The sequence below is a fragment of the Mya arenaria genome, chromosome 15 (assembly GCF_026914265.1).
Source record: "Mya arenaria isolate MELC-2E11 chromosome 15, ASM2691426v1".
Taxonomy (NCBI): domain Eukaryota; kingdom Metazoa; phylum Mollusca; class Bivalvia; order Myida; family Myidae; genus Mya; species Mya arenaria.
Genome location: NC_069136.1, coordinates 32,840,259 through 32,864,005, shown reverse-complemented (window position 1 = coordinate 32,864,005; position 23,747 = coordinate 32,840,259). Strand labels below are relative to the sequence as shown.

The window sequence follows — 23,747 nt, the reverse complement described above, 5'->3', positions numbered from 1 at the left end:
AGTACTGGGCAAACTCACCCAGCCTGTATATGTTCCCTCACAGAGTACTGGGCAAACTCACCCAGCCTGTATATGTTCCCTCACAGAGTACTGGGCAAACTCACCCAGCCTGTATATGTTCTCCCACAGACTACTGGGCAAACTCACCCAGTCTGTATATGTTCTCCCACAGAGTACTGGGCAAACTCACCCAGCCTGTATATGTTCTCCCACAGAGTACTGGGTAAACTCACCCAGTCTGTATATGTTCTCCCACAGACTACTTGGGTAAACTCACCCAGCCTGTATATGTTCTCCCACAGACTACTGGTCAAGCTCACCCAGCCTGTATATGTTCTCCCACAGAGTACTGGGCAAACTCACCCAGCCTGTATATGTTCTCCCACAGACTACTGGGTAAACTCACCCAGGCTGTATATGTTCCCTCACAGAGTACTGGGCAAACTCACCCAGCCTGTATATGTTCCCTCACAGAGTACTGGGCAAACTCACCCAGTCTGTATATGTTCTCCCACAGACTACTGGGCAAACTCACCCAGCCTGTATATGTTCTCCCACAGAGTACTGGGCAAACTCACCCAGCCTGTATATGTTCTCCCACAGACTACTGGGTAAACTCACCCAGCCTGTATATGTTCTCTCACAGACTACTGGATAAACTCACCCAGCCTGCATATTTTCCCTCACAGAGTACTGGGCAAACTCACCCAGCCTGTATATGTTCTCCAAACTCACCTAGTCTGTATATGTTCACCCACAGACTACTGTGTAAACTCACCCAGCTTTATTTGCTTTTCCACAGATTACTTGGCAAACTCACCAAGCCTATAGAATGCCTGCAACAGGAGGTAGGCAAGAGCGGTCAGCATTCAAGTGATACAGAGGCCACTTCCATCATGTTACCATGGATACCAGAGATAGAAACCATGCTAACCAAGGCGGCTGAAAGCTGTACAGACAAGAGGTTTATACAGTCCATCTTCGTTGAAGTGAACAAAATAGTTAAAGATGTAAGATTATTAAGATAAATGATTCAAATATTGAGATTGTTCAATTATTTTTTTAAAATAATAGCGCCTCTGCAGGAAGCAATTTTAATGGTAAAGTGTGTATGGATAATTCTTAATTATATAAAAAAAAATATTTCTTAATTGATATAACAATTCTCATTTAAGATATTTGGTTTGTAGCCTTGTCTAGTGGGCCTCTACCAGGATCGTTTAAATGATGCCCCAACAAACTCATTTACTCCAGTGAAAAACAGGTCATCATGGCCCTCTTGTTTGTGTTTCATTTATATTTGCCCATAACCTAGTTTTTGCATTAGAATTCCTCACCATTCTGAAAATCTCCATTTATCAGAGATCCATGACTGTCCATCAGTAGAAACTTTATCCTTCTGGTTTGCTTTTAGTCCCCACCTTATTAGGTTAACTTTTTAACTTAAATGAATATATTAAGAATAAAATATTTAGAGGTTGACTCATAATGGCCCAAGACGTAGTCGATGGACATTTTGAGCACAAGGGCCAATTATCACTCAATGGCCCGGATAAGCCTTGTATTAAACTCTTTAATACATATGTTTTTTTCTTTTGCCATAAGTTTAAAATCTTCTTTTAAAGTTTACCTGCAATCCAGTTTTGTTTTTTTATTTGCTTCTAGCTTGACTACGATAAGTCACGTAATTCTAAAATTAAATTTAGATTTTGAGAGTAAACCAAATAGGAAAAAAACAGTTTGTTGTCATTTCATGTTCCCATCAATTTCAATTGTTCACCACCTATGTTTTTCAAATAGATTCAATTTTGCTGCTTCCTTTGTTTTGTTTTTATATTGTGTATGCCGAATGAACAAAACGCCGCCCTTATAGTCCACACTGGTTATGAAACACTAGCATAGGTTCCTAACTGTGCCTGCATTTGCCTCCCTTTAGGATTTTAATAATCAATCGTTCAAGAAGATCAACAAATTGTGATTATTAAGTAATTAAGTTAAGAAATTATTACAGTCGACAAAAATTAAATTCACGTGAGAACGTTCTACGGGCCGCAAAATGATAATCGATAATCGGCCTCAAGGCCGCAAAACTGATAATCGCTGAGTCATGCAAATAATCATGAAAACACTGCACAAATGTGTAAATCTATTTATTAACATATGTATTAATCTATTGCTTAGGCATAAAAAAAAATGTTTTGTAAGGGTAACATCCTTTTCAAAAATAGGTAGGGTAGGTAGGCTTTTTTTTTTTTTTTTTTTTTTTTATAAGGCTTTATATAAGAATGTAATTTTCATCATTGGAGAGTGGTGTTAAAATTACCTTCTGTATAAGCATTAAAGGTTTTAAACTACATATTGAAAAGCAATGAATTTTTTTTTTTAGTTTTTCAATTATTTTTTTTTAAATTGACTATAAAAACGGTAGGGTCGGCGCCTATTCCGTAGGAAGGGTCGGGTAACCCGAACCAAATGTATTTTTTTTGTAGGCCTTATGACTGATATTATTGTTTCTTTGTTTGCAATGTTTATTTTTCAGGCTGGGCAGTATGATTTGATTGATAGCGACTGTGAAGCAATTAAAGAGTGTTTGCTGTTGCTGCGTAATATTCTCCATATTCCCAAAGGCAATAAGGAGCTAGATCAGACTGACCTTCACTTCACGTTCCTCAGGTAGGTCACTTTCTAAGAAACTTTCTCGAGGGTAGTCTTCTTGAGCCAGGCCAGACAAAATCTGCATCTGAAATGAACTGTAAAAAACATTGGGTTAAATCCTTTCTGCTCTTTTTCTATTTTTTTAGAAAACGTATTTTATTATCCCCAGCATATAAAATAGGGAGGGGGATATTGAAATGGCGTTGTCCGTCCGTACTTCTGTCCGTCCGTCTTTCCTTCCGTCCTTCCTTCCGTCCGTCCTTCCTTCCGTCCGTCCGTCACCTGCGTTTTCTCAGTAACTAGCCGGGATAATTTCATGAAACTTAAAATAAATAAGAACCACTATACTGGAATGATGCCCATCCAAAAAAAAATTTGATTGGTCAATTGTCCTTGGAGTTATTGCCCTTGATTTTTTGAAATATGCACATTCACAGCCATTTCTCAGTCACTAGCTGGCAGAATTTCATGAAACTTAAAATAAATATGAATTACTATACTGGGATGATGCCTGTTCATTTTTTTTTTGGATTGGTCAATTGTACTTGGAGTTATTGCCCTTGATTTTTTGAAAACTCTCATTTACAGCCATTTCTCAGTAACTAGTTGGTAGAAATTCTTGAAACTTGAAATAAATATGAACCAACATACTGCGATGATGCCTGTTTATTTATATTTTGGATTTTGTAATTTCTATATGAGTTATTTGCCGTTGATTTATTAAAAGATCCATGTTTGCAGCCTTTTCTATGCAACTAGCTGGTAGAATTTCATGACACTTCGAATAAATAAGAACCAACATACTGTGATGATGCCTGTCTATTTTTCTTTTGGATTGGTCAATTTTCCTTAGAGTTATTGCCCTTGATTTATTAAAAAATCATTGTTTGCAGCCTTTTCTCAGTAAAACCAATGTGCTTATCTTATTCTTTCTGAGATTTATTTTAACCTTCAAGCACAAACAAGTCATCAAGCACAAACAAGCCTTCGTTGGCGGGGGATATCTTTTCACTGAAAATGCTTGTTTATAACCAAAAATACTATTGTTGGTTTTTATACCCTGCTTCACAAAGAAATCATGGATGTCGTCGAGTCAGTTGGTCTGTCCCTTTTTCGGTAGGTCCTTGTCTTTCTCCTTCATGGTCAGATTTTGGAATTATTTGACTAAATCGACCACCAAATATTATGAGGATGTGTTGCTCACAAGAACCCCTGCCCCCACCTTTAAGATCAGGGTCACAGCAACCTTCTGAACTTATTATGTGTCTGTCAGTTCGACCTGTTTTTGTCCAGTCCATATAATTCTTATTCTTGGTTGGATGTTAAATCTATTTGGAAGAAGTGACCACCAAATGTGAGGATGTGTCACACATAAGCTTGTGTCTCTACCTTCAACTGCAACCTTCTGAACTTAGCACATTTTTCTATATAAGCCCTACTGATAATAGTTAGTGTCTGGTCCCTATCTTTGTCATACCAGGTCAGATTTTAAAATTATTCGACAATCTGACACTTGTTTACAGTTGCTAAGGTTAGTAGAGTACTTCCATGACTCAAACAAATAGCACTCTGGTTACACAACACTCCACAGGTCTTGCAAGGTTATTTTGAAGGCACTTTTTCTGGTAGGTGAGCTTACCATGTTTGTAACAAATGAAGTTACCTACCATTTTAGGAGGACTGTTGACTTCACTGTGCAGTAAATGTCCTGGAAGTTACTTACCATTTTAGGAGGACTGTTGACTTCACTGTGCAGTAAATGTCCTGAAAGTTACCTACCATTTTAGGAGGGGTGTTGACTTCACTGTGCAGTAAATATCCTGGAAGTTACCTACCATTTTAGGAGGACTGTTGACTTTACTGTGCAGTAAATGTCCTGGAAGGTTGGTTACCTACCATGCCTGAAATATTGATTGTCTTCCAATCATCTTTAAAAATGCACATATATGTTGACACTGTGAAATCAATACAATCATTAAAATAAAAGGGTTAAAAAAGTCTTCGTTTTTAGTAACTGTGGATTTATGTAACTGCTTTTTTAACCAGGTTTTCAACGAAAACCGGGTTATTAGAATGAGATTGTCGTTGGGCGGGCGGGCGGGCGTCAAACATTGGTTTCTGTTCAATAACTTTAGTAAGCATTGATAGATATTGATGAAACTTGGTGTGTAGGTAGCTTATGGGAAGAGCTAGGGGGGTGGGGCTAAGGTCAAGGTCACTGTTACTAAAAATAGAAAAATGGTTTCTGCCCAATAACTTTAGTTAGCATTGATAGATATTGACGAAACTTGGTGTGTAAGTTGCTTATGTGAAGAGCTAGCTTGGGATTGCTTTTGAGTGGGGAGGGGCTATGGTCAAGGTCACTATTACTTAAAATAGGAAAATGGTCAAGGTCACTGTTACTTAAAATAGAAAAATGGTTTCTGCCCAATAACTTAAGTTAGCATTGACACATATTGATGAAACTTGGTGTGTAGGTAGCTTATGTGAAGAGCTAGCTTGGGATTGCTTTTGAGGGGGGTGGGGCTAAGGTCAAGGTCACTGTTACTTAAAATAGAAAAATGGTTTCTGCCCAATAACTTTAGTTAGCATTGACCGATATTGATGAAACTTGGTGTGTAAGTTGCTTATGTGAAGAGCTAGCTTGGGATTGCTATTGAGTGGTGAGGGGCTAAGGTCAAGGTCACTATTACTTAAAATAGAAAAATGGTCAAGGTCACTGTTACTTAAAATAGAAATATGGTTTCTGCCCAATAACTTTAATTAGCATTGACCGATATTGATGAAACTTGGTGTGTAGGTAGCTTATGTACAGAGCTAGCTTGGGATTGCTTTTGAGGGGGATGGGGCTAAGGTCAAGGTCGCATGTTACTAAAAATAGAAAAATGGTTTCTGCCCAATAACATAAGTTAGCATTGATAGATATTGATGAAACTTAGTGTGTAGGTAGCTTATGTGAAGAGCTAGCTTGGAATTGCTTTTGAGTGGGGAGGGGCTAAGGTCAAGGTCACTATTACTAAAAATAGAAAAATGGTTTACGCCAACAGTAATTTTCAGTTACGTCTCTTTTTGATAAAAGTAAAGATAAAGTCATACAACAAATTAATTGGCTATAATTTCTAATTGCCCATAACAAAAATCTGGTTTTGTTGCATTGCGGCGCTTCTAGTTTTTTAACTCAAAAAATATGGCTTGATGTGAGTAACTTTTAAATATTTCACATAATTGTTTAAGTGAAAAACAGTCATAGTGCAACTATAAAGGAGAATACCTGCAAATTACATTTATGTTACGAAACCTAACAGACATGCTCCACATGTTTGGAAAAAAACTTGTTGCACATGATCTGTTATGAAACTTGTTCAGCAGTGGATCCAGGACTTTCTAAATGGGGGGGGCCCAACTTATTATAAACATATCAAACTTTTTTTGAATGACATGGAATTAACATTTGTCTTCAATGTCAATAATGTTTGGTAGATAAATTGAATTAAAAAGATATCATTTACTGAGATAAACCTTTAAAAAACAACAAAGATATCTTGCCGTTTTTGGGAATCGAACCAGGGTCGACGGATTAACAGGCTAAGTCGTTAACCACTCGTCCACCTGAGACACACACATTTATGCTTTAAAATCAGTGCTATATAAATCTAAACTACAGTATATTGATTGCACTCAACAATACTGTAGGTACTTCGGATGTCATTGTTATAAATTTAAGTTAACTGAAATAAAAACAACTTGACAACAAATTGAAAGAAAAGGGTTTCAAATAAATTATTACGTATTAATTTACAAAGGCTCTAGCATAGTTCAGATAACTAGAAGTAAATAAAGGCTGATATGGAAAGTTTCAAAACGGCAACGTTTTGAATTTAAACTTTTGTTTAATGCACGTCATGCACACACATATCTTGTTGGCACACACTGACATTATTAAAGCAATGACGAACATATAATGTGCACATGTTAACAGTTTAAAACAACTTATATTTTTGGTAGATGATATATTCTGAAAACAGTAAACTTACGCGTATAACTGAAGCCATATTGGTCTACTTTTGATCAGCTGTCTGTGTAAAATGCTGCGCCAATTTTTTTTTAACGAATGTTCGGGCCTGGATGTCATTTTTCAAAAGACTTTTTTGTTTCGTATACTATATTATTCTCGATAATCAGGTTGTTTATTTGCTCAAATGCTGATATAAAATTTAAATTGTGACAAAACAACTTTGTACATTTAAATCAATAAAGATGTGCCGCCAAAAACATTACTTGCCGGCCCGCTGGGGGGGGGGGGTCACGGGCCCTATGTGCCCCCGCGGCAGAACCGCCACTGTTGTTTGCAATGATATGGTGATAATATGGAAGGGAAGTATGGTAAAAATAACCAATCTGCTTATTGATTATTTAAAGACTGTTGTTGTTGGACATTTATTTGTGTGAAAACTGTCTTTAAATTTTATATATGTCAAAACAGTGCCATGATGGTGTTAATTGATTTTAACGGTTAATCGTAACATCTTATTTTATCATTTCTAAACACATTTTAGAAAATCAAGGGCCTACTTTCCCCAGAAAAATATTCCACACATTCTACTGCCAAATGGCACATTTTTTTGCAGAGAATTCTTGAATAAGGACAAGAAGACAAAATGATTATTTTTTAAGACATGAAAAAATATGATATGAAAAAATAGAATATATAAATTTTGTAAAATATATCTCTGATAAATTTCATGTTGGCAGTTCATAACCACCATCGATATCTGTGTTTTCAACAAATTCTGCTTTTTACGTTAAATGAAACAAATGAAAGGGCTTGAAAACTGTTGCATGCAATAAAGTAAAAGTTGAAAGCCTACTCACACTCATAAATTGTACTGTAATCACTACAAGGTCAGTATTATGTCAATTTTGTTTTCTGCATCAGCTGACCTTAATTCGGTTAATCATATTTGGATACGGAAATCAGAATACAGACCTAGTTGCGATCAGGAATAATTTATTCCAATAAGTAGGATGTAAACATTTGTTTTATATCTTGCTTTAGTTGGCATGCTTTCTTATTTGAAGAAAAGAGAAAATTTGTGTATACTGATTCAGGCTCTCCAGCTGATCCTAGTTTTTCCTAGTTTTTTTAAAGTGCTCTTAGTTTTTTCTAAAATGCTCCTAGTATTCCTAGTTTTTCATGTCTGAAAGTTTCAATTTTGTGTTTTCATTGTGTTTTGAAGATTTTCATGCAGAAAACAATGTAGATAGATGTTCAGCTGACTTGCCTATGCTACTGGCAGTAGTGGTTTCATGTCACTGATACATAGTTTGGCCTTCAACCATGGTGATATAAGGTTGGACTATGCTGAAGTGACACCAAACAGAAGCATATTTACAGTCAGCTGAACACTTATATGTAAGGTTATTGGACAGTAGAGAAGTAGTAAGGTATACTTTATCTGATAATACCTCCTAGTTTTTGTGTCAGTATTCCTAGTTTTTCCTAGTTTTCTGCTTGAAAGATTTCTAGTTTTCTCCTAGTTTTTTTATCCCCCGCCTTGATAAGGCGAGGGGATATAGTAATGGTAGGCGCAATTCCGTGCGTCTGTGCGTGCGTCCTTCTGTCCCACTTTCATTTCTTAGCATCTCCTCTAACATTTCTCATGCGATTTCTACCAAACTTTCACAGATTGATGATCATAAAGTGAAGCAGCGCATATTGTTGGGCTTTCCCGATTTGACCATTTTTGAAAGAGTTATTGCCCTTTGCTTATTTTACATTTAAAATTGGTTTCTTCGCAACTTCTCTTACGTTTTTCATGCGATTTCTACCAAACTTTCACAGATTGATGATCATAAAGTGAAGCAGTGCATATTGTCGGGCTTTCCAGATTTGACCATTTTTGAAAGAGTTATTGCCCTTTGCTTATTTTACATTTAAAATTGGTTTCTTCGCAACTCCTCTTATGTTTTTCATGCAATTTCTACCAAACTTTCACAGATTGATGACTTTATAGTTACACAGTGCATCGAAAGAGTTATTGTCCCTTTCTTAATTTACATTTAAAATTGGTTTCTTCGCAACTCCTCTTACGTTTTTTCATGCAATTTCTACCAAACTTTCACAGATTGATGATCATAAAGTGAAGCAGCGCATATTGTCGGGCTTTCCAGATTTGACCATTTTTGAAAGAGTTATTGCCCTTTGCTTATTTTACATTTAAAATTGGTTTCTTCGCAACTCCTCTTACTTTTTTCATGCAATTTCTACCAAATTTTCACAGATTGATGACTATATAGTTACACAGTGCATATTATCGGGCCTTCTTGATTCGACAATTTTCGAAAGAGTTATTGCCCCTTGCTTAATTTACATTTAAAATTGGGTTTTTTCGCAACTCCTCTTACGTTTCTCATGCAATTTCTACCAAACTTTCACAGATTGATGACATAATAGTGACGTAGTGGGTATTGTCGGGCTTTCGCGAATCGGCCATTTTTGAAAGAGTTATTGCCCTTTGTTTATTTTACATTTAAAATTTGTTTCTTCGCAACTCCTCTTACATTTTTAATGCGATTTCTACCAAACTTTCACAGATTGATGACTATATAGTGAGACAGCTCATATTGTCAGGCTTTTGCGATTTGACTATTTTTGAAAGAGTTATTGCCCTTTGTTTATTTTACATTTAAAATTGGTTTCTTCACAAATCCTCTACGTTTTTCATGCAATTTCTACCAAACTTTCACAGATTGATGACTATATAGTGAAGCAGCGCATATTGTCGGGCTTTCGCAATTCAACCATTTTAGGAAGAGTTATTGCCCTTTCTTTATTTTCTTAATTTTACGCATTTCTTATGTTCCTGAGAAACTACCCTTACCATTGATTGGCTTTCGTTACAAAAAAAGCCCCCATGAGGCAGGGGATATAGCTGTCTGTGACCGCTCTTGTTTTCAGAGGTATTGCTGGAGAGCCTACTGATTCCCCATAGTGCAAACTGCCAAAAACAGTCGATTAAAAAAAAAAATCATCCAAAATAATTACCCTGCATCAAGAACACTGACTTAATCAATTACCAGCATGAAGAGAGTCATTAATCGGATATCAATATATAAAGCTGCTAAAACAACACTATTTCTGTTTTTATAGCTGTGCCTGTACTACATCGGCTGCTCTTCTGTATTGAGTGTGTATAGCTGTGCCTATACTACATCTGCTCATCACCTGTATTGGTAGTGTGTATAGCTGTGTCTGTACTACATCTGCTGATCTCCTGTATTGATAATGTGTATACCTGTGCCTGTACTACATCTGCTGATCACCTGTATTGATAATGTGTAAAGCTGTGTCTGTACTACATCTGCTGATCACCTGTACTGGTAGTGTGAATAGCTGTGCCTGTGTATCGCTGTGTCTGTACTACATCTGCTGATCACCTGTACTGGTAGTGTGTATAGCTGTGCCTGTACTACATCTGCTGATCACCTGTATTGGTAGTGTGTATAACTGTGCCTCTGCTACATCTGCTGATCACCTGTACTGGTAGTGTGTATAGCTGTATCTGTACTACATCTGCTGATCTCCTGTATTGATAGTGTGTATAGCTGTGTCTGTACTAAATCTGCTGATCTCCTGTATTGATAATGTGTATAGCTGTGCCTGTACTACATCTGCTGATCACCTATATTGATAGTGTGTAAAGCTGTGTCTGTTCTACATCTGCTGATCACCTGTATTGATAGTGTGTATAGCTGTGTCTGTGCTACATCTGCTGATCTCCTGTATTGATAGTGTGTATAGCTGTATCTGTACTACATCTGCTGATCACCTGTATTGATAGTGTGTATAGCTGTGTCTGTGCTACATCTGCTGCTCTCCTGTATTATTGTGTGTATTGCTGTGTCTGTGCTACATCTGCTGATCACCTGTATTGGTAGTGTGTATCGCTGTGCCTGTGCTACATCTGCTGATCACCTGTATTGATAGTGTGTATAGCTGTGCCTCTGCTACATCTGTTGACCACCTGTATTGGTAGTGTGTATAGCTGTGTCTGTGCTACATCTGCTGATCACCTGTATTGATAGTGTGTATAGCTGTGTCTGTGCTACATCTGCTGATCACCTGTATTGGTAGTGTGTATTGCTGTGCCTGTACTACATCTGCTGATCTCCTGTATTGATAGTGTGTATAGCTGTGCCTGTGCTACATCTGCTGATCTCCTGTATTGATAGTGTGTATAGCTGTGTCTGTACTACATCTGCTGATCACCTGTATTGATAGTGTGTATAGCTGTATCTGTACTACATCTGCTGATCTCCTGTATTGATAGTGTGTATAGCTGTGTCTGTACTACATCTGCTGATCACCTGTATTGGTAGTGTGTATAGCTGTGCCTGTGCTACATCTGCTGATCACCTGTATTGATAGTGTGTATAGCTGTGCCTGTGCTACATCTGCTGATCACCTGTATTGATAGTGTGTATAGCTGTGCCTGTGCTACATCTGCTGATCACCTGTATTGATAGTGTGTATAGCTGTGCCTGTGCTACATCTGCTGATCACCTGTATTGATAGTGTGTATAGCTGTGTCTGTGCTACATCTGCTGATCACCTGTATTGATAGTGTGTATAGCTGTGTCTGTACTACATCTGCTGATCACCTGTATTGATAGTGTGTATAGCTGTGCCTGTGCTACATCTGCTGATCACCTGTATTGATAGTGTGTATAGCTGTGCCTGTGCTACATCTGCTGATCACCTGTATTGATAGTGTGTATAGCTGTGCCTGTACTACATCTGCTGATCACCTGTATTGATAGTGTGTATAGCTGTGCCTGTACTACATCTGCTGATCACCTGTATTGATAGTGTGTATAGCTGTGTCTGTGCTACATCTGCTGATCACCTGTATTGATAGTGTGTATAGCTGTGCCTGTACTACATCTGCTGATCACCTGTATTGATAGTGTGTATAGCTGTGCCTGTGCTACATCTGCTGATCACCTGTATTGATAGTGTGTATAGCTGTGCCTGTGCTACATCTGCTGATCACCTGTATTGATAGTGTGTATAGCTGTGTCTGTGCTACATCTGCTGCTCTTCTGTATTGATAATGTGTATAGCTGTGCCTGTACTACATCTGCTGATATTCTGTATTGATAGTGTGTATAGCTGTGCCTGTACTACATCTGCTGATCACCTGTATTGATAGTGTGTATAGCTGTGCCTGTGCTACATCTGCTGATCTCCTGTATTGATAGTGTGTATAGCTGTATCTGTACTACATCTGCTGATCTCCTGTATTGATAGTGTGTATAGCTGTGCCTGTACTACATCTGCTGATCACCTGTATTGGTAGTGTGTATAGCTGTGTCTGTACTACATCTGCTGATCACCTGTATTGGTAGTGTGTATAGCTGTGCCTGTACTACATCTGCTGATCACCTGTGCTACATCTGCTGATCACCTGTACTGGTAGTTTGTATAGCTGTATCTGTACTACATCTGCTGATCTCCTGTATTGGTAGTGTTTATAGCTGTGTCTGTACTACATCTGCTGATCTCCTGTATTGATAATGTGTATAGATGTGCCTGTACTACATCTGCTGATCTCCTGTATTTATACTATGTTAATTATGACTGTACTACAATGTTTTGTCTGCTTTTTATAGGCTGCTGCTGGAGTGCGGATTGGAGGAAGTTCTTCTTCTCTTGCTCAACTCAAAACAAAAGGTACGCCATTTTGTCATCATCTAGTGCTTTTCTTTTTTATAACATCACCTGAGCACAAAGTGCTCAAGGTGAGCTTTTGTGATCACCTTGTTGAAAACAAATTGGCTTCAAATTACATTTTTTTCACTTTAATCAGAAACATCATGGCAATGGTCTCTTTCAAAATTGATCAAATTTTTCAGGCCTGTTGCACACTAGAGGCCATAGAGCTAAGAAAAGAAAGAAATCTTAAAAAATATAATTTTCATTAACAGTTTAGATCTTATTTATAAAGCACTATCAAGGGGTCCAAGTTTGTTCAAATGTTTACACTGGTCGCCCACACTGCAGCCAACAACTACAACAGCAACAACAACATAGTTATTATTTTATTATTTGAAATAATTGTTAATAAGGTTATAAGAGCACTGGTGTCATAAAACTATGTGAGTAGATAGCTTACATGAAGAACTAGCTTTGGATTGCTTTGATGGGGAAGGGGTCAAGCAGACATGTGAACTTTACCGGCCCTATGTAAAATATACCACATTTGAGACCCCTTTACTGCTATACCACTCTACCATCGAAATCTACCGCTCTTGAAAAAATAAATGGCCTTATTATTTTTGTTTAAAAATCTCAAAATTCAATCAATCATCCTAAAATACCCTAATAATCTGTTACTTTAAACAACATGATGCAATAAACAACTTGTCTAATTACTTAAAGGTCTAGTTTAAGGAATATTTGGCATTATAATCCCCTGCTGTGCATCTCCTGCTAATTGCATTGGTGTCGCAGTAGGGGCCGATTTCCTGTGAATTGGTTTATTGGCTTTGGACCATTTAGGGTTCAATACTATCATGAAATTTCAAAAACTGCACAGCATGATACTCATATCGGAATCTGATGAGACAATTAGGCAATGAGATTAAGATCAATTAATCCGAGGTTGTTTAGGGTTTTAACACCTCAGCCAAGATCTTGGCTAAGTTACCAGTACTGTACAAAAGACCACTAATCAGCTTTTTTTGCTAATTGACATCCCACTAATCAGGGTTTTTTGTTAGTCTTAAAGATATATAATAAACCTTTCAAAACATCATAAAAAATAACATTCCCAAAGTGTTAAATCACTTATAAACTGAACATAAAATTTTACAATATTTTGGCACGAAAATTAACATACACAATACTGCAGTCGTCTACACTTACACTCTGACCTGTTTGGGCAGTCTGACTACTAGTCAAAATTCAATTAAACTTGACAGGAAGCTTCCTTGGGTGACAAGGGGTCACAGTTGATCAACAACAACAACAGAAACAACAACAAAATGGCTGACTTCCTGTTTTGCTTTAAAAAAACATCTCCTCTGAAACTACCAGTCCAAATTCGATAAAACTTTACAGGAAGCTTCCTTGGGTGACCCTCTACAAAAATACAACAAGGGGTCACGATTGATCAACAACAACAACATCAACAAATGGCCAACTTCCTGTTTTGCTTTAAAAAAACATCTCCTCTGAAACTACCAGTCCAAATTTAATGAAACTTTACTGGAAGCTTCCTTGGGTGTCCCTCTACAAAAATACAACAAGGGGTCATGATTGATCAACAACAACAACAACAAAATGGCCGACTTCCTGTTTTGCTTTCAAAAACCTCTCCTTTGAAACTACCAGTCCAAATTCAATGAAACTTTACAGGAAGCTTCCTTGGGTGACCCTCTATATAAAGACAACAAGGGGTATGGGTTGATCAACAACAACAGCAACAACAACAAAATTGATGACTTCCTATTTTGCTTTAAAAAAACATCTCCTCTATAACTACCACTCCATATTCAATGAAACTTTACAGGAAGCTTCCCTGGGTGACCCTCTACAAAAATACAACAAAGGGTCACAATTGATCAACAACAACAACAATCTGGCCAACTTCCTGTTTTGGTTTAAAAAACATATCCTCTGAAACTACCAGGCTATATTCAATGAACCTTTACAGGAAGCTTCATTGCATGACCCTCTACAAAAATACAACAAGGCATTGAGATTGATCAACAACAACAGCAACAAAATAGCCGACTTACTGTTTTGCTTTAAAAAAAAAACTCTGAAACTACCAGGCGTAATTCATTGAAACTGTACAGATAGCTTCATTGCATGACCCTTAACAAATATAAAACAAGGCATCGTCATCAGTAAAGATATGTTTAAATTGCAACATTTTTATTAATGCTTTATCACAGAGTTGTGGCCCTTTGCTTAGGTGAGTGTTTTAGGGCCATCATGGCCCTCTTGTGTTCAAATGGTTACCCTAGGGGCCACCAGTTCTATATAGAATTATGTTGGGAAACAGGTGTACAAAAATGCTTGTTGCAGAATTTTAAGACATCTTGAGAATTGAGGAAAGCTCTGCCATTAAGTGATAATGTAGATTGTGTCAATGAAAAAACATTTTGAAACATCACTCACAATAATTATGTTAATATTTCAACTGGCTTCAATAATAGTTTTCATCCTATTATGAAATCGTTATAGAACATATAATATTTGGATAAATAGTTTGAAAAAAATAAATGTAAGATTTGGGCCATTTATAAAGCACTCTTTGAATTTTGTTCAATTAAATCATGATTATGAACATGGTTACTATGGAAACATTTGCAAGAAAACTATGTGATAATATATTTCCATTAACCCTTTACTTCATGTCAAACCAAGCCATATCAGGCTTGCCAGTGTAGGGCTTATCAGTGCATATCCATACCCCTATTTCATAGGAGATAAGTGGTTATTATAGGAATATTGACCCTTAGCACATGTAACAAACCTTATTTTCTTAGTATTTCTTTTGGTTTGATCAGTTAGTAATCAATGAAAATTTGTAGATAATTAAATTTCCAATCCAGTGATATGAATTCTATTATGTGGTCTAAATTATTTCTGCATACTATTTATAAACAAACAGACATGTCAAAATTTTATGAAATTTTGATTTTATTACTCTTAAATGTATCAAACTTAGCAAAAATAATTAAATAATAACATATTATTATAATAATTGATTTAATAAAACATGAATTGAAACAGAAATGGAAAGAATAAGAACATTATTCATAACAAAGGAACATGAAACATTAGATATGAAACAGAAGAAATATATATATATAAAAGTTGAACCGCAGTCATAGTATAACATTCGGTAATTATACAAATTACAATGAGAAAATACAGTTATTATTCTAGTACTAAATGAGGCCTACACGATGTTGTTGTTTTCCAAACGTTTAGTGGATGTCCAGGCGTTATCATTATTGGGTTTGATCATCAAAATCCTCATTTTTTGGCGTACCTGTGTGCATGTGACGTTTAGAACCATAGAGTTCACCATCACGACATCATACTCACCATCACTTTCATCAAAGTCAGAATGTTCAGATTCGCCAGTCATAATCACTGAAATATAAATGCCATTATTCGGTAATTTTGTTTTAAACCGTAGTCGACAACGGCAGAAATTAGTTCTTAAACTGCTGATGATGTAAAATTGAGTCATGTCTAAGTTTTACAATCAGGATAGTCATTATTTTTATAACATATTGTACTTACTTTCAAAATGTAGAAGCAGATGCACATTTTTTTTATCAAGATACTAACAGAAGTGACACATATGTCTCATAAAATGATTTATGGCCTTTGTTTATACAAGCCAGATGATGTTTTGTTTATCCAACATGGCCAACATTTTGACACGACCTGTGACATCAAGCGTGTGATCAATAGAATATAATTATTTTATTGGTAGTAAGACTAGTATAACTTGCAACATTGTGAAAATTTCCATGAAAAATGTAAGGAATGCCTTTAAACCTACGCTGTAAACGTTTTACGCATCTTTGATACCCATGATTTGCAATTTACAAAATTCTTAAAATAGTAAAAAAAAATGGAGTGCATTGAATTTATCAATGTAAATACTTCAAAAAATGCATTTAAAGCAAATATACAAGGTATGAAAATTGTTAAGATTTTGGCGCGACTAAATGTGATGTACGAGAGTGACGTAACGCGTGAAATGTATTGATACTTACGTAACGTAACTTCCTGTGTGTTGTGATTGTATGTATAACTTTTAATGAGGGATGCAAACGAATGGCAAAATTGATATTCGAAAATTTGGTAATTCTTTCGAATGAATATTCGATAACCAAAATAATCTTATTATAGTTGTATTAAACTGCTATAATATTTGCTCAAGTAATAGCGTGGCATTTGAGCCCTTTTTTTGTCTTAACCATTACGCGGGGCGGAACCTAAAATTCACCAAATGAGCCTCTGAAATACCCATTTCATAGTACAAAAAGTAATACATTATAAACAAAGAAAAAACAAAATATTTTTATTTATATTCCTCTGCCTTCATATTTGTAAACAACATAAACTTAGATGGATTCTGGTCAAATGGCGTTATGCGCCAATGGAAGGTCTTTCCGTAGAATTTTTACGAGCAGCCTCGTTCTGAGATTGACCTCTACTAAATAAAACTATGGAAAAACCAAAGCAACTCGGGAACTAGTTTATTCCTTAATTGGCAAAGGCATTCAAATTTACTGAAAATAGTTTAATTTTGTGTGTCACGTGTCTTATTAAGCCAGTTATTGTAAAATTACGGGGTCTTTTTATGGTACCTGACGATATGTCCCTAAATGACAATTGACGCGTGTTTAGTGTATTGTCATCACATTCACACCTCTGGCAGTATTGATGATCACCCCAATCATTTTGGTGCCGTGACTGGGATTGATCATGAATTTACAGAAGCTCATAGAGCTGAGAAACGGCGACAGAGAATCCCTGGAAGATCATTTTGAACAGCTTGAAACTGCAAAGGAGGGTAATGAATCAGATGACATTAAATTTATTGTCTTTTCAATTGATGGAATTATCGATGCAATTAAAATTCTTGACGATAAAAATGTATCATAAACGGATGTTGACAACACTAGACGTGAGATAAAAGAGACGAACGCTTATTATTTACGTTTGAAACTTTGACTGCAGAGAGAGAAAAGGCATTTAGCTAAGCCAACGTCAGTTATCCCTTCCACTACATATGCCGCTATAACCCCTGATGTTTCAGGAGCACCATCAGACTAAGCTACCTCCGCCAATACAACTACACTTCCCGTCGAAGCCACTGCTGCCATCAACACTCAAGAAGAATACGGAAATGTAAACCAGTCATCTTGACCAGAAGAGCCGATCGAGAGTCATTGCAACAAGTCATCACACCTTCATACTACCACAAATTGCCGAAACTGTCCCTTCCCTCTTTCAACGGTGAACTTGTAATGTGGCAAACATTTTGGGATTCATTCGAGTCAACCATTCACAGAAATCCTATGTTATTCGACGTGCATAAATTTGGGTATTCAAAATCTTTGCTAGAAGGGGATGCAGCGAAAACAATTAAAGGATTCAGGTTAACCAATGCTAACTACAGCTCTGAATTTGTTGACCGAACTTTTTGGACAAAATCTCAAAATATTATCTGCTTACATGCAGACACTTCAACAGTTGCCTTCCCCTTCCAACAATGTTAGTGAGCTCCATGATTTCTACGATCGACTAGAAACTATGATCAGAGGTCTCTAGTCGTTAGATGAAGACAGTTGTGGGAACTACTTATTTTCATAATCCTTGAGGGGCTTCTACCGGAAACGAGGTATCATTTAACCAGAAAACATGGAACAGGAACAGGAAGTTGGACATTCTCTGAACTTCACGGAGTGATTAACAAAGAACTAGAGATTATGGAGACTGGTCAGACACAGGAACAACTTACCTTTCAACCAACTGCCTCATTCCTTACAAGTGCCCGAAAGTCGTCTAACCATGACTTGTTTGGCCATCCGAATCCATCACAATGTCCCATACCGGAGAATGTCGGAACAACTATGGGGATATCATACAGGAACGAAAACAGAGGTTTCATTGAACAACTGCCAGACGAAAAGTGTGACCCACCACCAGAGGATCCGCAGAGGGGACATTGTGATTTTCCAGGATGATTTCAAATCTAGGTTGCAGTGGTACCTTGCAGTTGTAGACAAACTCATTACCAGTAATGACGTATTCAAGACATATACCTGCTGGAAGTAGTGGATGCTAAATAGACTTTATGGGAATATACCTTAATATCATTCGTGGGCTGGAGAATGTAGGGATTTTGGTGACGTATTCAAGACATATACCTGCTGGAAGTAGTGGATGCTAAATAGACTTTATGGGAATATACCTTAATATCATTCGTGGGCTGGAGAATGTAGGGATTTTGGTGCGACGTAATGTGATGTATGAGAGTTACTTAACACGCAAAATGTATTGATACTTACATAACATAACTTCCGGTATGTTGTGATTGCATGTATGACAGACATGTTGTAAGGTAATGTAAGTCAGTAATCAAATACAGACATGTTATAGGATTATGTAAGTCAGTGATCAAATACAGACATGTTGTAAGGTGATGTAAGTCAGTGATCAAATACAGACATGTTGTAAGGTGTAAGTCAGTGATCAAATACAGACATGTTGTAAGGTGATGTAAGTCAGTGATCAAATACAGACATGTTGTAAGGTGATGTAAGTCAGTGATTACAGACATGTTGTAAGGTGATGTAAGTCAGTGGTCAAGGACAGACATGTTGTAAGGTGATGTAAGTCAGTGGTCAAGGACAGACATGTAGTAAGGTGATGTAAGTCAGTGGTCAAGGATAGACATGTAGTAAGGTGATGTAAGTCAGTGGTCAAGGACAGACATGTTGTAAGGTGATGTAAATCAGTGGTCAAAGACGGGCATGTTGTAAGGTGATGTTAGAGGTCAAGGACGGACATGTTGTAATGTGATGTAAGTCAGTGGTCAAGGATGGACATGTTGTAAGGTGATGTAAGTCAGTGGTCAAGGACAGACATGTAGTAAGGTGATGTAAGTCAGTGGTCAAGGACGGACATGTTGTAAGGTGATGTAAGTCAGTGGTCAAGGACAGACATGTAGTAAGGTGATGTAAGTCAGTGGTCAAGGACGGACATGTTGTAAGGTGATGTAAGTCAGTGGTCAAGGACAGACATGTTGTAAGGGGATGTAAGTCAGTGGTCAAGGACAGACATGTAGTAAGGTGATGTAAGTCAGTGGTCAAGGACAGATATGTAGTAAGGTGATGTAAGTCAGTGACCAAAGACAGACATGTAGTAAGGTGATGTTAGTCAGTGACCAAAGACAGACATGTTGTTAGGTGATGTAAGTCAGTGACCAAAGACAGACATGTTGTAAGGTGATGTAAGTCAGTGACCAAAGACAGACATGTTGTAAGGTGATGTAAGTCAGTGACCAAATACAGACATGTTGTAAGGTGGTGTAAGTCAGTGACCAAATACAGAAATGTTGTAAGGTGGTGTAAGTCAGTGACCAAAGACAGACATGTTGTTAGGTGATGTAAGTCAGTGACCAAAGACAGACATGTTGTTAGGTGATGTAAGTCAGTGACCAAAGACAGACATGTTGTAAGGTGATGTAAGTCAGTGACCAAATACAGACATGTTGTAAGGTGATGTAAGTCAGTGAACAAAGACAGACATGTTGTTAGGTGATGTAAGTCATTGATCAAAGACAGACATGTTGTTAGGTGATGTAAGTCATTGATCAAAGACAGACATGTTGTTAGGTGATGTAAGTCATTGATTGAAGACAGACATGTTGTAAGGGGATGTAAGTCAGTGATCAAACACAGACATGTTGTAGGGTGATGTAAGTCAGTGGTCAAACACAGACATGTTGTAAGGTGATGAAACTCATTGATTGAAGACATACATGTTGTAAGGGGATGTAAGTCAGTGATCAAACACAGACATGTTGTAAGGTGATGTAAGTCAGTGAACAAAGACAGACATGTTGTTAGGTGATGTAAGTCATTGATCAAAGACAGACATGTTGTTAGGTGATGTAAGTCATTGGTTGAAGACAGACATGTTGTAAGGTGATGTAAGTCAGTGATCAAACACAGACATGTTGTAAGGTGATGTAAGTCAGTGAACAAAGACAGACATGTTGTTAGGTGATGTAAGTCATTGATCAAAGACAGACATGTTGTTAGGTGATGTAAGTCATTGGTTGAAGACAGACATGTTGTAAGGGGATGTAAGTCAGTGATCAAACACAGACATGTTGTAGGGTGATGTAAGTCAGTGGTCAAACACAGACATGTTGTTAGGTGATGTAAGTCATTGATTGAAGACATACATGTTGTAAGGGGATGTAAGTCAGTGATCAAACACAGACATGTTGTAAGGTGATGTAAGTCAGTGAACAAAGACAGACATGTTGTTAGGTGATGTAAGTCATTGATCAAAGACAGACATGTTGTTAGGTGATGTAAGTCATTGATCAAAGACAGACATGTTGTAAGGTGATGTAAGTCATTGGTTGAAGACATACATGTTGTAAGGGGATGTAAGTCATTGATCAAAGACAGACATGTTGTAAGGTGATGTAAGTCATTGGTTGAAGACATACATGTTGTAAGGGGATGTAAGTCATTGATCAAAGACAGACATGTTGTAAGGTGATGTAAGTCATTGGTTGAAGACAGACATGTTGTAAGGTGATGTAAGTCATTGATTGAAGACATACATGTTGTAAGGTGATGTAAATCAGTGACCAAAGACAGACTTTATTGTTGAAGGGTATTTTTATCAGTTCTCATTTGACTGCATAGTTTAGGTTTCAATAACTTAAGGTTGGTATTGCATTGACTTGTATGTCTATGATGGGTGCTTCATATTAGCATTTAATATAATGTTTTATGTATAACAAACAGGCAACACATCAAATACTGTGAAATTCTTGGTTTTTGAGTAGCTGACATTGCATATTACTTATTGCCATCAACAGAAATAGAAAATACAAATAACTTTTATAACGAAGAATGTCCATTGCAGATATGTTGGAATTTTATGCAAATGTCATTCCCACAACCATTTTTTCAACTTATTTTCATTCATCATGTTATCCCATGCATTTGTATTACTAGGTCAGGTCTTGAGTTAGGTTAGAACCACAGGGTTTTTGGGATTGATACATTTTATACCAGCTGATATAGAAAAGATTACATTATTTTAGACCCAGTCATTCATATTTGAAAAAGGGCAGCTTCATAAGATTTATTATAGAGAGAGCACATTTGGAAAGCAAGATAGAACTTGATTTTGAAAGAGATGGCATGATCAATAAGCCGATATAAAGTTCCGTGTAAGTGTTTCATTAAATCCCGTAATTGCTGTTTTAAATTGCTTCACTTATTTTTTTCATCTCATAAAAATCCCATACTTCCTGAGTGGAATGCTCAGAAAATGTTCAGATAACTGGCATGAAGTTTACCCATTCTGAGTTTGTTAAAAATGATGACAAAATGAGGTGAAGATTGATTTAAAGACTGTAAAATGTTTCATCTCAAATTGCCTGTGTTTCCATGGATTCTAAGCCTGATAAAGTTAAAAATCAATACCAAGCTAGTTTATGTGTGACGTTTAGAAGCACTGACAAAGTAGTCCAAAGCAGCAAATTCTTAGCATCTTAGGATGAAAACTTTACACAATGATGTATTTGTGATGAATACATTTTGTTATCCTTTTTAATGGACATAAACTAGCAGGGTTTTCTTAGGTGCAAGCTCCAGATTGTAATGAAGTATTACAAGATAATAATAAAATAATTAATTACATTGTGCGATCACGAGATGTAAACATTTTTTAACTGGTCAGGAGAATTCAAAAGCATGGCAGAGAACATTTTCAGTGGTCTGCTTTACTGATATGGTTGACTTATACAGCTTTTACTCCCCTTTGAACAGATGTTTTAAAGCATTTACCTTTGCTTATACTTGAAAGAATTCCCAATGTCAGACAATGACAGACATATTATGTAAAAAAAATGTAAAAATAGTTAAAGCCAAGACTTCTTCTATCAAAAACAGAAGTAAATATATTTTAATAGTGCATTAATGGGATAAAAGAACGATCCTATTTTACTGTACAAGTTGCATGTAACCCTGAATAACTTTAGTATTGTTTCATAGTATGCAATAAATGAATAAATAATACTTTCAATAGATATTCAACTGTAATAGAAAAATATTAAATAATTATGATAATAGATTAAGAAAACACTTATATCATTTTAATGAAATGTCTTAAATCATGACTATGGGTCGAGGTTACTTGCATATCGCGTAAAAAATATAAATATACATATTGTCTGGAAGAAAGTAGGGACATGGTGTTTTTTTATTGAAACCAGTTAAAGAATATTTAAGAAAGCACTTATTGCAATATATCCTGATACAGATATTGCAGTATAAACATCACCATCCGCTTCTTGGTGTTCCAACCCTATTTGTACACATTTACTGAATGATTACTTTTAGAATGCCTGGGTCGTGGCTATAGTCCAGTTGATTGCTTGTTGTATTTCAGGATACCTGGATCGTGGCTATTGTCCAGTTCATTGCTTGTTGTATTTCAGGATACCTAGGTCTTGGCTATAGTCCAGTTGATTGCTTGTTGTATTTCAGGATGCCTGGGTCTTGGCTATAGTCCAGTTGATTGCTTGTTGTATTTCAGGATGTCTGGGTCTTGGCTATAGTCCAGTTGATTGCTTGTTGTATTTCAGGTGGCCTGGGTCTTGGCTATAGTCCAGTTGATTGCTTGTTGTATTTCAGGTGGCCTGGGTCTTGGCTATAGTCCAGTCAATTGCTTGTTAGCTCACCTGTCACATAGTGACAAGGTGAGCTTTTGTGATCACAATTTGTCCGGCGTCCGTCCGTCCGTCCGTCCGTCCGTAAACTTTTACTTTAAACGACATCTCCTCATAAACCCCTTAGCCAATTTCATCCAAACTTCACAGGAATGTTCCTTGGGTGGTCCCCTTTGAAAATTGTTCAAAGAATTGAAATCCATGCAGAACTCTGGTTGCCATGGCAATGGAAAGGAAAAACTTTAAAAATCTTCTTCTCCCAAACCACAAGGCTTAGGCCGTTGATATATGGTAGGTAGGATCACCAAATGGTCCTCTACCAAGATTGTTCAAATTATGGCCCTTGGGTCAAAATTGGCCCCGCCCCGGGGGGTCATGGGTTTTCTCTAAAAAAACTTAAAAAATCTTCTCTGAACTTACTTGGCCTAGAGCTTAGATATTTGTCATGATTCATCGTCTAGTGGACCTATACAAAGTTTGTTCAAATTATGGCCCTGGGGTCAAAATTGGCCCCGCCCCGGGAGGTCATGGGTATGCTCTATATGTTTATAGTTAAAACTTCAAAAA

General features: G+C 36.9%; 1 protein-coding gene across 4 annotated transcripts in view; it reads left to right on the top strand.

Annotated features, from left to right (window-relative positions):
• The window catches only part of LOC128220055 (protein timeless-like), a 194,449-nt gene that overhangs the window by 64,054 nt on the left and 106,648 nt on the right, over window positions 1-23,747 (top strand). For all 4 annotated transcript variants that reach the window (XM_052928308.1, XM_052928307.1, XM_052928310.1 and 1 more), the window contains 3 exons: window positions 803-1,010; window positions 2,540-2,673; window positions 12,328-12,388. In XM_052928308.1, coding sequence (XP_052784268.1) covers window positions 803-1,010; window positions 2,540-2,673; window positions 12,328-12,388 — 403 coding nt within the window. The remainder of the gene's footprint in view (window positions 1-802; window positions 1,011-2,539; window positions 2,674-12,327; window positions 12,389-23,747) is intronic.